Raw genomic sequence first — 14,342 nt, 5'->3', positions numbered from 1 at the left:
GACATTTAGGTCGCTTCCATGTCAAGCAAGTCTATTTCTAATTGGATGGTATTACAAACAGTCTCACAATAAAAATCCTTTTCTACAGAGCTTTGTGTAACTGCCCAGTTATTTTCTTAGAAATCACTTATTTATGGAGGTGAGGATTTGTTGGGAAATGAATACATTTTAAAGACCTTGATAAGTGTTGTCAAGGTGAAGACTGTCACTTACTCTCTCCCGCCAAGCCCAGCAATTTCATTTCATGGTGAGGAGGTTAGAGGCCAGAGACGGGAGTGGTTTTGTCAATCATTATAGGACAGTCCAGGCTGGACCCAGCAGTCAGGTGTCCCAACTCCTAACTTCCCTGCACTTCTCGTGACCTCTCCACTCTCTCTTCCAGGCAAGAGCTGAGTTACTCTTCCACTTTCTCTGTCCTGGACGCCAAACCTCCAGGTGTTTGAACCTCATCTATCTCTGGAGTTGTCTTGCACTTCTTTTCTGGACTTATACTAATACATGTAGTGATTAAAACTGTACTGGTTTATTAAAGTTCTAATAAACGCAGTCAAGTTGCTGTATTTACGCATCATTATTTCGAAATATCTTTGTGTCAGGTTAGCTTTACATTTTTATGCTACACATTCATGTTATAGTTCATTCCTAACCCCTGGGTCTTCCTGCAGCCGTGCCTGTGTCTTAAAGCACATAATAAAGAAATGGTTTCAAACCAGATAAAGACATCAGCAAACACGAGATAAATTAAAATGTATCAGACTTTGATCACAAAGGCATAAAGAAAAGTTAATGAAGAAGAAATCAGCCATACTGCAGTGGATCTCTCATTTCCGGTTGGGGGGGGAACTTTTTTAAATTAATTCTTTATTGATACACTTCAGATACCATCAATTTACCCTTTTAAGGTGTGCAGTTGAGTGGTCTTCAGTGTATCCATGAGTTGTAACACCATCACCACTATCTAATTCCAGAACCTACTGCATCTTGTGTGTAGCAGGCATGCAGACTTTACAGTTACAATTCAGCTGTGCAAAGAAATCAAGAAAGCAAGCTTCACATTGTCTAACTCTTCTCTCTCCAGTGCTCTGAGTAGCAGCAGGTGGAAAAATGGCCTTCAGTTTGCCAAGTGGGTTCAGATCTTTTCCATTTTAAATAGTCTGTTTTCCATCACGACTCTATTCCTTTAAGAGAAGAGCTTGGTCCTTCACATTTCTTCTGCTCCTTTCCAAGATGTAGGTAGATGCAGGTTTCTCTTGTGTTACTTGAGGAGAGAGAAGCCATAGCTTCTTTCCATGTTCTTGGTGTGCCTGCTAATAGGACCGGCACTGCTGACTGGGGGGAATGTTACACTGACACCCGCCCCCCAAGCAAATGGATCACATTAGGACAGTCGGAAACACCTGGATCTCCTTCAAACCTTCAACAGGCTGAGTGAGGGGAGGCTTGTCTTGACACCTCCTTTCCTTCATGCTCCACCGTGTGGGAGACCCAAAGCAGGGAGGGGACCTGGAACCATCTAGATAGTCTTAAAGCCACTTCCCACCCCACCCCCTTACCCAGCTGGTTCTTAATAGGAAAAGTGGATGTTTCCTACATAGACAACAAACTTACAGTTACCAGGGAGTAAGGGGGGAGGGAAAAACTGGGAGATTGGGATGACGTATACACACTACTATATATAAAACAGACAGCTAATAAGGACCTACTGTAGAGCACAGGGAACTCTACTCAATACTCTGTGACGACCCATATGGGAAAAGAATTTAAAAAAGAGTGGATATATGTATATGAATAACTGATTCACTGTGCTGTACCCCTGAAACTAACACAACATTGTAAACCAGCTATACTCCAATAAAAATTAATTAAATAATAATAATAGTAATAAAGAGGGCTTTCCTGGTGGCGCAGTGGTTGAGAGTCCGCCTGCTGATGCGGGGGACGTGGGTTCGTGCCCCGGTCCGGGAAGATCCCACATGCCGCGCAGCGGCTGGGCCCGTGAGCCATGGCCGCTGAGCCTGCGCGTCCGGAGCCTGTGCTCCGCAACGGGAGAGGCCACAACAGTGAGAGGCCCGCGTACCGCAAAAAAAAAAAAAAAAAAAAAAAAAAAAAATAGTAATAAAGAAATGACATAGAAGCAAGAAAGCCAGAGATGCTCAGTTAAAAAAAAAAACGTGGCTGGGGGGTGGCTGCCCCCTTGGACACTGATTCAATACCAGTCCTAGTCTTTCCAGTGCTCTCCTCTTCAGACTCCTGTTTCTCATTCTTGTAAATGAAGAGTACTTCTTTTAAATCACATCGCCCTTCCTTCAAGGGGGAGCCCGATGGCTCAAACTTAGTCACAGACTGGAGGTGAAATTCACGCCACAGGGGCAGCTCTGTGGGCCAAGTGGTCAAAACCTTGCTCTTGGTATGGAACCTCAAGGAGAACTGGGAGCTGGGGATTGCCAAGTACCGAAATGACGTTGACTTAGTTGCCCCAAGACAGTGTTCTTGTTTCATAAGGTATTTAGACCTTAGGGAGGGCTTTATAGTAGAGGCTGGTCAAGTAAGAAAGCCAGGCTCTGCGCCTCTGGAGCCCGTGCTCCGCAACAAGAGAGGGTGCGATAGTGAGAGGCCCGCACATCGTGATGAAGAGTGGCCCCTGCTCGCCGCAGCTGGAGAAAGCCCTCACACAGAAACGAAGACCCAACACAGCCAAAAATAAATAAATAAAATTTTTTTAAAAAAGGCAAAATTCCTTTAAAAAAAAAAAAAAAAGAAAGCCAGGCTCTGGAGCCAGGTGGACCTGGGTTACCAGCTTTCCAACTGTGTTGACAATGGCTTTCTGGGTGATTTTATTGAGGAAAAATATCAAGAATGTATGAAAATGATTACCATGGTGTATAAGAAACAAAAACCTTAGTTGCCTAAGTAAAGAGAGTCTGGCTATACCCTTTTCAATTCTATCTCTTGCAAAAGGAATTTAGGAAAATTGACAAAAAAAAAAGACAACTACTTAGGTTGGAGTTGATGGCATTGGTCGTGGAGTTAATTCTGGCACTCTCTCCTCTTCTGCCCTCCCACGGACACCTGTGAGTCTTTTCTGACCCCTTTCCTTTCTGATAAGTAGTTTGGAGGAAACATCGCAACTCCTCCGTGGACTTTGCTTCCCCAAAAAAGCCTCCAAAGTCTCATCCTTGAAAGTAAAGTAAGAAGGAAAACAATCAAAGGGTGTCTAAAGGGCTTCTTTTTGGGTGGGCAAAGTACATCTCTTGAGTCATGCAACTGGTTGCAGACTGCATGGATGAGAACTGTTTTAGGACGAGTCCCTGTGAACGACCCTTGAACCAACTCAACCTACTTTGGAAGCTCAAGGCCACTTTTGTCTGGGGGATCGTTGCCACCCATCTCCACGGCCTTGGGGCTTCCTGTCTCTTTCTAGGCCCCCTAACTCAGAAAACTCTTTTGGGGATGAGCTCCCTCCACAGTCATGCAGGAGGCTTGGGTGGATAGAAGTGCAGCTTCAAGGCCGATGGGCCAAGGTCCACTTTAACGGGGACCTTTGATCACCGGGCACAGGTCCATCTGTCGGAGTAGCATCCTGGTATGCACCGTGCCAGGCTCAGAGCAAGCAATTCCACCTCCTTCTCTTTTTTTCCCACGCGCCGCCTGTCTCCTACCCTAGAGATGTTTCTGGTTACTCCAGAACACGACCGCTTGATGTTGCAAGGTCAGGCAAGAGAAGGGCGGTGACAGGATGGGTACTTTAGAGCCTGTGGATGAGTCATTCACTTGCTGCTGGGAAAACGCAATGCAAATTTACGAACTCAGCTTGGGAAGTTGCAGTGAAGTGGAAAAAAAATGTTTTAAATTTCTTTTTGGCTGCTAGGATAAAGGCAGAAAATGCATCAGTCGTCAAAAAACAAAATGCGTGAGTCGTAATAAAAATAAAAACAAAAACACTTTCTTTTGTAGCACTTTGTAAAGGCAAGAAATTTAGGTTCTCGGGGGTTATAGTCTAGTACCTTTGTTTTTAAATTTTAAGGTCTAGGATTCTGTGAAATAGCTGTTAAAACGTGGATTCAGATTTTATAGGGGAAGTGGCGTCCAATTTCCTGTTTTTGATTTCTTTAAGCTCTCAGAATATGAGAAATCGGTGATTTAAAAATCTTTGTATAGCCGAGAGGGAGGTGAATTTGTATGGACTTCAGGTTGAAATAGACATGATGGAATATCGTTTAAACTTGTGAAACTTACGATGAATAACAAAATATTACCCAAAATGTATATTATACAAATCCAAACTCAGAAACCTCTTTCACTACACAATTCCTTCTCTTCTTCCTTAATGACAGAGTAATACACACATTTACATTCAGGTCATCATGTTATAAAAGTGGACAGCAGAGTAACATGGCATATAGGGTGCCTTGCCCCAAAGAGGGGAGGGGCCAGAGAGGGAGAAAATGCAAGTGGCCCATGTGTCAGCCTGAGGCTGAGATGGGAGATGTGCTTCTGCCGTTCCCTCTTTGGGGTGAGGTGGGGTTTCCTTGTGCTTCTCATCATGGGATTGTTTCTCTTCCAATGTTGGAGGGAAAACTGGCATTTGGACCACATTTATTTATGTAGTTAACAAAGATCTATCTAGCTCTTACTGTGTGCTGCTTTAAGTATACTTCTAAGCACTTTACAAATATTAACTGATTTAACTCATCTAATCCTCATAACAACCTAATGAGCTCGATGAAGTTATCTCCATTTTTTCAGAAGGAAACTGAAGCATAGAGGTTAGGCCACTTGCCCAGGTTCACACAGTTAATAATTGAGGGACCCAGGATCTGAGTTTAGCAATCCAACTTCACAGTCCTTTACTCCAAAACATTTTGCAAATTGTGGTGTCTTCCTTAGGAATTTTTAAGAGAAAATTTCTGTATACGATTGTGCACCTTACCAGTGGACTTCAGAACCCAACCAACACAGTAGTGGGTATCCTTTCAGTCTTTTTTCTGTGGACATTCAATATATATGGGTATGTGTGTGTGCATATATATGTGTATATACTGATTGGTTATATAAATTGATTGATATATATGATTTTTTTTTCAGTCAATAATGATTGGTGGTCAAGAACATCCAAATTATACAAATCTCTCTTTTTACCCCACTTCAGTCTCATAATATGTCAGTTTGGTCTCATTTAATGGACTCGCCCCTATTGATGGACACCTCGTCTCTGTAGTATAAATAAGACTGATATGAACATTCGTTCATATTCCCTTTGTGACAGAGGGTTGCCCACTGTCTCTGTCTCACTAGATCACCTACTCGGGCTTATGTGTGAACATCCCAGGGTTGTATTTGCATGTCAGACACTCAGGTGTTATTATGAGTAACTCAAAGTCTCCACATGTAAAATGTGCCTTCATTTACTGTTAAACAAACAAACAAAAAAATTGAAGACGTTGTCATCTACATCGTCCACAGCACTTTATGTAAAGCCCCTCATACACAACTTTAGAATTCTCATGCCGGGGCCGCCCCGTCTGGTGAGGCAGGTCAGCTTCCCCTTTCCCTGGTGTAAGCACGATGATGCGGGCTTTCCTCTGGCTCCTCCTGCCAGGAAGCCTGCTACCCCGCAAACACGGTGCCCACCTGCTTCCGCATTTGCATCCTCCTCTGCTCCTTGCCTCGAGTTTTCTGTTTCCAGTTTATTAAACTCACTTTTTGTAAAAGCATTTCAGATCCTTTTGAGAAAGAGGCTATAAAAACAATCTCTTTAGTATTATTAATAAGGAGATAAAATGCATGTTTCAAAATAACCATTGTTTGGCAACATGGTAATTTAAAAAGAAAAAGAAAAAGCACAGACTTTAGGCTAAAACTATGTGAGTCCACCATTCACTTGTGCAATGACTTTAGGCCAGCCATTTAATCTCTGCAAGGCTCAGTTTACTCCTCTGTAAAGTGGGGTTAATAATACCTGGGTCATGGGCTTTCTTCGAGGATTAAATGAGATGCTCAGAAAATTACAAATGTTCAATTGAAAAATACTAAGGTGTGAATCATTGTAAAGCGTAGCTCCTGTCACCTGCAAACACATAACTGTGCTCTCAGTTTTTGTTGGGGGTGCATGTGTTTTGTGCTTTTCTGGTACCTTTGTACAGTGAAAAGAATTGAGGACCTGGTGTGAGCTGGTGGTGTTTATCCCCTGACGCAGCAAGATGCTCTCTGAGCTTTTTTGCTGGAGTGTTTGAATTGCAGGGACCCAAACTCAAAGCTCAGTGCTAGTGGGTTAGGTTCTTCCTCTACAGTACGTACTTTTGGTTCTCAATTATCCATGTGATGGGGGAGGGGAAATCATGACATAAGCGTAAATAAACGATAATCTGCAGATTATATCCCCTCCTCACACATCCACCTGCTTTTTATCTTCATTCTCCGTCTTTCTTCCCACGGAGCGGGCCCTCGGACAATCGCCATCACCCCTTCAGAGGTCTGGGTCACCGATTCCTTGCTCTGCGCGCTGTAACGAAGACCCACAAAGCGCTTTTCTAATCTCATCTCCTGCCTTCACACGCAGACGCGTGCGCGCACACATACACACTACAGGGGTTCCTAATATTTTGGAAAAAAATTTTTTTCATAAAGTTGTTCGTACCATCCTCCTATTTTCTCCCTTATCCGACTTTTTAGTTTGAAAATTTCGAATCTACAGAAAAGAAAGAATACCCTCACCTAGATTCACTAATTTTTTTTTTTTACTGTTTTGCCACATCTGTCCCCTCCTCTTGTTCCCCTGGCCCCCTTTCTCTTTTTCATTTTGGCGGAAGTGTTGAAAGTTGCAGATACCCTGAGCTTGCATCCCTACCCGCCTTGCGCGCATCTCCTCTGATGTGGACCTTCTCCTGCGTGACCGCAGTACCGTCATCATGCCTTTAAAGCGCGCAGTTGCCCATGATCACGTTCACACGTATTCAGGTTTCCCCAAGGATCCAGCCACGTGTCCTCCCCCCTCCCCCCATTCATTCAAAGCTCATTCAAGATAGAGCTCCGCCCCTTCTCCTCCCTTGTCCTTTTTTTTTTTTTTTTTTTTGCGATATGCGGGCCTCTCACTGTTGTGGCCTTTCCCGTTGCGGAGCACAGGCTCCGGACGCGCAGGCTCAGCGGCCATGGCTCACGGGCCCAGCCGCTCCGCGGCGTGTGGGATCTTCCCGGACCGGGGCACGAACCCGTGTCCCCTGCATCGGCAGGCGGACTCTCAACCACTGCGCCACCAGGGAAGCCCCTCCCCTGTCCTTTTTGAGGCGCCCAGCTTCTGGCACATCGTGGATTTGTCTGATCGTTTTGTTCCTCTAACCTCTGTGTTCCCTATAAACTAGAAGTTAGTGCTAGAGGTCTCTGTCCCTCTGTCTCTAATAAAAACACAACGGCCAGGGCGGGGGCGTCTCCTTTCCTTTTCCTCGCCCACCTTGAGCAGGAGTGGTTGGGATGAGCATGCTGGAAGCCCCGAGTGCTTGTTGGTCCCTCCATTCCTTCCGTGAACCCTCGGAGCACCTGCTCTGAGCAGGCACATGGCAGTAAAGCGTGAGGAGTGGGCAGAGGGGTGACCTTTTCAGTAGGGTGGCTGGGAAGACCTGTTGGGGAGGTAACATTTGGGTCCAGATCTGGAAAAAAGAGAGTGGAAAAGCGGGCGCGGGGAAAGCCGGGCTGCCCGGGCCGGGCGCGCGTGCGTCCCGGGGATCCGCCGGACTCTTCCTCTCGCAGCTCGGGGCGCAATCGGGGGTCCGCGCGGGGTGGCCTTTTCCGCTACCGAGTTCCCTCTTTCAGGCATCACCGTTTTAATGCGGATGATTTAAACACAGCTTCTTTGGAGGATGAGGGTGGGACTGGTCCGAAAAGAACTCCCCTGTTTATTTACAGATCCACTAGAAAACCCATCTCCATTTCAGAAGCTTTAGCAAATGAAAAAAAAAAACAAAAAACTGTCCTATTTTGAGTCAGAGGAGTACTTGCTTCCCCTTTATTTTGGGAACTACAGCTCGCTAGTTTCAGAAAGGGGTGTGACTGTCCTTAGAGGCTTCCTACGTCAACCAATGAAATGATAAACAAGGTGAAGGTCGCAGACCTCCTGGAAGCCTGCAGGACCAAATGCAGGATGAGCTAGGGCGACAGTGCAGAGAGGATGACAGTTCAGAGAAGAGCCCCTGAGGTTTCTCTGTACGACAGGAGGTATTCCGAATTCCCACCGCCCGCCTTCCCCACGCGGAACCATCCGTCTATCGTCCTCTAAAGTTCTAGGCAGGGATCCACCTTGGTAGTGTTTCAGAATGGCACAGATCACTGGGGAGCACCCACCCCTCGCCCCCCTCCCCGGGCCCAGGAGAACTTCCTGGACTGTGTCCAGGGAATCTGTTCTGGGAGCCTCGACGATTCTGGTGTGCCTTCATGTTTGGGAACGCTGCCCTCTAAGACCTTCTAATGGAGCTCGTAACAGATTTTGTTTTGTTTTCAATGTATAAATTTGACCATGAGGCTGTACTGTACGGCAATATTCATATCCGATTTCAGTTTTAAAATCATCTTTGGAGTCCCCAGAGTGCTTTGGGTGGCGCTCTACACATCCTAGTGTTAACTGAATAGACGAATAAGAGTGTAGCATTTAGAGGGGTGGCTCCGCCTGTCTGGTTGCCCGCACAAGCCCCCCCCGCCCCGCCCCGTCGGGATTCTTCCCTGAAGCCTTAGGCTTGCTGATGGTACCCTTTTGTGCCTCTGGCTCGGACATCTCTCCTGGTTTCCAGGCTCACTAGTCTCACCGAGAGGCGTACAGGATGTGATGGTTTGGGTGTTCCTGCAAGCATCTTTTCTCCGTACCTGTGCCTCCTCTATTATTTCCAGTCTCGGTGAAGGCCACCTCCATTGCTCCAGGCCCCAAGCCGCTTTTGGTTAGAGCCAGATTCTATGCCCTCTGCCTCTTACTCACGCTTGCCTCTGAAGCCCCAGGTCCCCTCACTTCACCTTGCACGCGACATTTGTCTTCAGCTTTGCCTCCCTCTCCAGCCCAACTCCCGGACTTCCCTCCTTGTTCCCTGAAGGGGTCAGCTTGAACTAGTTCCCTGAAGGGCTCAACCTGAACTAGTTCCCTTAAGGGGTCAGCTTGAACTAGTTCCCTGAAGGGGTCAGCTTGAACTAGCTCCCTGAAGGGCTCAACTTGAACTAGTTCCCTTAAGGGGTCAGCTTGAACTAGTTCCCTGAAGGGCTCAACTTGAACTAGTTCCCTTAAGGGGTCAGCTTGAACTAGTTCCCTGAAGGGCTCAACTTCAACTAGTTCCCTTAAGGGGTCAGCTTGAACTAGTTCCCTGAAGGGACCTTGTTATCTCAGGGCCAATACTTTGCATGTGAAGTTCCTTTTTCCTGGAATCCCTTTACTGACTTTGCCACCTGGCTGACATCACTCCCATTTTGACTCACAGAGCATTTCCTTCATGACACTTCCCTGCCCACATCCTTTTCCTCTTGCCTGAGCGCAATGTCTTTTCCTATGTCCTGTGCAGGCTCTGTCATTGACTTGCCACATTGTATTGTAATTTTAATTCACCCATCTTTGCCGCAAGAATATGAGTGTCTTTAGGGCAGGAATTATATCTTGCTGACATAAAACTGATGCTCAATAAATAGTTTTTGAATGAATGAATGAACAAATGTATGAACAAGCAGCCAGTTTGTGAACATTATCCACCTTTGAGTTTGTTAAACCATCCGCAATGAAGAATAAAAGCGTATTTTTTTAACTCTTCGTTAATGGAGAGATTTTGGTGTCTTGAAGCCAGTTCTGGAATGGTAAAACAATGCCATGGCTTTTGTATTCCAACAGGAACTATGGGATGTATAAAATCAAAAAGGAAAGACAATCTGAAAGACGATGGAATAGATTTGAAGACTCAACCAGTACGTAATACTGACCGAACTATTTATGTGAGAGATCCAACGTCCAATAAACAGCAAAGGCCAGTAAGTAGATAGTCTCAGGGGAGCATTCCCACAGCAGGATCAAAGCATGGCTGCGTAACTTAAACACCAAATCTGTACCATGTGCATGCAAAAAAAAAAAAAAAAGAAATCATGTCAATTACTTGGGCCTCCAGTAATTTTTGATATGCTTTGTAACTTAATCCTTTAAAGAGCTTATAAATATTTTCAGGATAACCGGGCCACTTAATGTACAATGAAGGGGGCTTTGGCCACCTTCTTATGTGTGGAGATAATCACCTTTCCTATCCCTGGTGTGAAGACCCACTCCTTATATATAAAGATATGTATCTGAGCTGGTGTGACTTAGGATAGGTAGTGAGACTAGAAGGAAATGCTGGATTCAAGTCAGAAGCCAAAACAGGCCCTTTGGTGTATCATACTTTATCCCATCTCGTTGTTCTTTAATTAATTCAAAATAGTACAAACACTGAAGTTGTCATGACTTATTACAAAGGATTAAAAGACTGTTTTTTTAAAAAACGCACAACTAATTCTGCCTTCTAACCTCACACAGATGTCTGTACCGACATTTTTATATGAATGATGTGCTGTTGGATGCATCTGAGAAATGCTTGGCAAATGAAGGACGAATGCCGCATTTCAGGGAGAGAGGAACAGAGTTTTGGATAATTACAACCTTAAATGCACTTTATTTCACATTTTATATCCTCTCCATCTATTCACTCACTATACGTATGTATGTATATCTCCCATTGCCTGGTTTTTATGGAATTCCTCAGCATTTAAGCTGGAGGTAGCTTATTCCATGTTAGCCCAAATGCCTTCATTAAGAGTTTTCATAGTTTCTCTAATCTGACATGTTTCTGAATGCCTTGGCATTCCAGAAGTATGTTATTGTTGTCACGCCCTCTCTCCCCCTCATTCCCCATTATACTGCGGGTTGACGTGTGCCAAAGTCACACGTCACCATTGAAATTGATCAGTCACTGTTGGCCTTCTTAAAAAGAAGTGGAGGGCTTCCCTGGTGGCGCAGTGGCTGAGAGTCCGCCTGCCGATGCAGGGGACACGGGTTCGTGCCCCGGTCCGGGAGGATCCCACGTGCCGCGGAGCGGCTGGGCCCGTGAGCCATGGCCGCTGAGCCTGCGCGTCCGGAGCCTGTGCTCCGCAACGGGAGAGGCTGCAATAGTGAGAGGCCCGCGTACCGCAAAAAAAAAAAAAAAAAGTGGAGATGAAGAGTGAATACATTATGCTATTAATTACCATACTTGATATTTCTAGACAGATACATTAACATTGTAATTTTATATATAGAAACTCAAAAGGTATAAGATTATTGATAACTTTAATAATTTAGTGATCATAAATATATAAATGTAATATTTAAAAACATCGCATAAATAGGTATAGATGTGGAACTATTCTATGGAAATATGACTAATAGAAAGTGAAATGATACAGGAATTGGACTCACAAATAGTTTTCTTATTATAGACTTCAAAGTTCTCATAAAAAGGATCTGGCTTTTTCTGGTATCATGTGCTATAGATTTTACATGCTTTAAAACCCCCATTTTTCTTACGTGATGAAAGAAGATGTCCTGTATTCAGAAAAGCAAAGGAAAACAGTACAAACTTATGCACCGTTTTCCCTCTTCTTAGGAGTAAAGGAGGTTAAAAGTTAAGTTAGAAAGCAGAAGTAGTAAACATGTTTGAAGCCTCTCGGTTCCGTCCCACACACCGGGAGCGCTTCCTTGTGCCTTCTGTGGTTACAGATGCCCTTGTTTATGAACCAGACAGTTGGCCTTATTCCATAGATAACACTCAGCTCCGGCCAGACGTGCCCAAAATCCACCCCTGGACTGATTGCAGGCGGTGTGGTGTGACATTAAGGCTGAACTGATGCAACTTCAACAGCACTCCAAGGAAAAGACATTTTAAGAAAAAGAGTGATGATAGATGAGCTCCATACACGTGTTTTTGTCTTATAAAAAGTGTGTTAAAACATTTGTCAATTAAGGACTCTTTGATATTTGAAAATCACTTGCTACTTTCAAAATGATTTAATCCGTTTCTCATCTTGTTTCCTCTAATAACTCATTGAAAGTTGATTGTGCATCCTAATTTTGCACATCTAAAGGAGTTTAAAAATCAGTGTAAAGCTTCTTGAAATCAACATTGAAGGATAATATGGACCCAAGATTTTCTGATACCAGAAGAACGTAATGCCCCCCACCCCTGGAGATATTATGGGCTGACTTTCATCAGAAATTTAAGTTCCAGTACAAACTGTTTTGGTCCGCATTCCACCAGTTCACTTTAATCAAGGAGAAACATGATTTGTGGGTGTAAACCTCTGACGGTACCTTCTCTAAAAGAGGCTCAAGAGATCTTTACACATCCTCCCCACGGTCCCTGAGGGAAAAAGCGATTTGATTTAAAAGGTGATTGAGGTGGGCTTTGTGCCACCAGACCCTTCCTGATAATTCATCTCTCAACTACAATAACAGGGATGCCATCTGTCCCCATAACAGAATCAGGGTCGGCCACAGGAAGCCTGGATCTGTTAGCACTTGTTCTCAGCTGCTAGAGACCGAGCCCTGACTGCAGTTTTTAAGACAAGTCTGGGAGTTGTGAAGCTCTGCAGTCCTGGGCCGGTGGCCGTTCCACAAGGTCACCAGGGCCCCAGGTGACCCCCAGGGCCCCTCTCTATCTTTTTCTCTGCTGTCTCTGGTGACTGGTTTCCATATTGCTGAGACCCCCGTTCGCCACCCTCTTCTAGGCAGAAAGAAGAGGGCCAGGGGATACGAGAGTCAGGCCCAAAGCCCCACACGACCTGCTTGCAGATAAACTCCTTCCGCATCTGCATAGAATGCTAGAGAATCAGAAAGCATCACCATTTAGCTGGGCACGTTGCCTCCCCCAATAATATTAGGGGTCTGGTACCAAATCAGAGGGAGGGTGCTGATTGGGTCAGCAGCTCGCAGCCACTGGCCAGAGCCCTGGTCATTTCCTGCCGCCAGGCCCGTGGCCGCTGGAGAAGGAAAAGCCGTTCCCTGGGCTGCGGAGGTCAGGACGCAGCTCCACAGCACTGCTCGTCGGTGCTCCTTTCTGGCTTAATGAATTAACAAATCTAAACCCCATTCGCTTCTGTTAGAAAATGATGCAACATTCAACACGAATGTAAGTGTCAAAAGCTAAACATAAAAATGTATTTTTCTAACAAATATTCTCTCGTAGGTTGCAGACTCTCAGCTTTTACCAGGACAGAGGTTTCAAAATAAAGGTACGTTTTCACGGCATCTTGGACGTTTCTTTACTGTTACAGCCTCTGCAAAGTAGTTGTCCTGGGTGTTTCTGTTGATTTTTTTTTTATTGTGAAAAAATATACATAGCCTAGAATTTATCATCTTAACCATCAAAGTGTTCAGTTCAGTAGCACCAAGTACCTTCACACTGTTGTGCAACCATCACCTCCATCCATTTCCAGAACTTTCCTTCATCCCAAACTGAAACTCTGTGCCCATCAAACATGGAACTCCCATCGCTCCTCCTCCCAGCTTCTGGTAGTCACTATTCTGCATTCTGTCTCTATGAGTTTGACGACTCCAGGAATCTCGCCTAAGTGGAATCAAGCAGTATTTGTCCTTTAGTGGCTGGCTTTTGTCACTTAGCATAATGTCTTCAAGGTTCATCCATGTTGTGGCATCCGTCAGAATTTTCCTCCTTTTTAAGGCTGAATAATATTCTGTTGTATGTATAGACCACATTTTGTTTATCCATTCATCACAGTGTGTTTGGATTGTTTCCTCCTTTTAGCTTTTGTAAATAACTCTGCTATGAGCATGGGTGTATCATTTCATAAACCTAGAGTTGGAAGTTATTGTGGTCGTAGGTCTATGTGATTTGAGATAACAAACACTGTACCGGTGTGCGCAGCATATGACCGACCATGGACCGCGTGGGCCCCGAGCCCCACTAGGAAGGAAGCAGGTCTTTATTCCAGCTGCCCGTCTCTCAGTGCCTCACTGCATCCTTTGTGCCCCATGACACGTGAATTTGTTACAACATTTATGCTGTGGATTCTCAAAGGTCTTCGCCTGCATTCTTCATTTTCAGATCCAGAGGAGCAAGGAGACATCGTGGTCGCATTGTACCCCTATGACGGCATCCACCCAGACGACTTGTCCTTCAAGAAAGGAGAGAAGATGAAAGTCCTGGAGGAGTAAGTGCGCCCAGGCATCCCCCACCCCCGCCTGCTGCCCTGGCTTGGCCGCCAGCAGCACAATGCAGCAGACACCCCTCTGGGGTGGACATGGGGCCCCCAGCCTCCTTGCTGCCCGAAGGAGCAGGGGTAGAGAGATTTTCCTCTTAGGC

General features: G+C 45.2%; 1 protein-coding gene across 4 annotated transcripts in view; it reads left to right on the top strand.

The window, feature by feature from the left end:
- LYN (LYN proto-oncogene, Src family tyrosine kinase) overlaps positions 1 to 14,342 on the top strand; it is a 111,031-nt gene that overhangs the window by 45,235 nt on the left and 51,454 nt on the right. For 2 of the 4 annotated variants that reach the window (XM_027128073.1, XM_027128070.1), the window contains exons 2-4: positions 9,851 to 9,987; positions 13,206 to 13,251; positions 14,085 to 14,190. In XM_027128073.1, the coding sequence (XP_026983874.1) occupies positions 9,856 to 9,987; positions 13,206 to 13,251; positions 14,085 to 14,190 (284 nt within the window). In that variant the 5' untranslated portion in view covers positions 9,851 to 9,855. The remainder of the gene's footprint in view (positions 1 to 9,850; positions 9,988 to 13,205; positions 13,252 to 14,084; positions 14,191 to 14,342) is intronic. The other 2 variants (XM_027128071.1, XM_027128072.1) reach the window with 2 other exon arrangements.

The sequence above is a fragment of the Aethalodelphis obliquidens genome, unplaced genomic scaffold, assembly GCF_003676395.1.
Source record: "Aethalodelphis obliquidens isolate GAN/ISIS:26980383/991018 unplaced genomic scaffold, ASM367639v1 scaffold33, whole genome shotgun sequence".
NCBI lineage: Eukaryota > Metazoa > Chordata > Mammalia > Artiodactyla > Delphinidae > Aethalodelphis > Aethalodelphis obliquidens.
The sequence above is the reverse complement of the archived record's forward strand: the minus strand, read 5'-3'. Positions and strand labels throughout refer to the sequence as shown.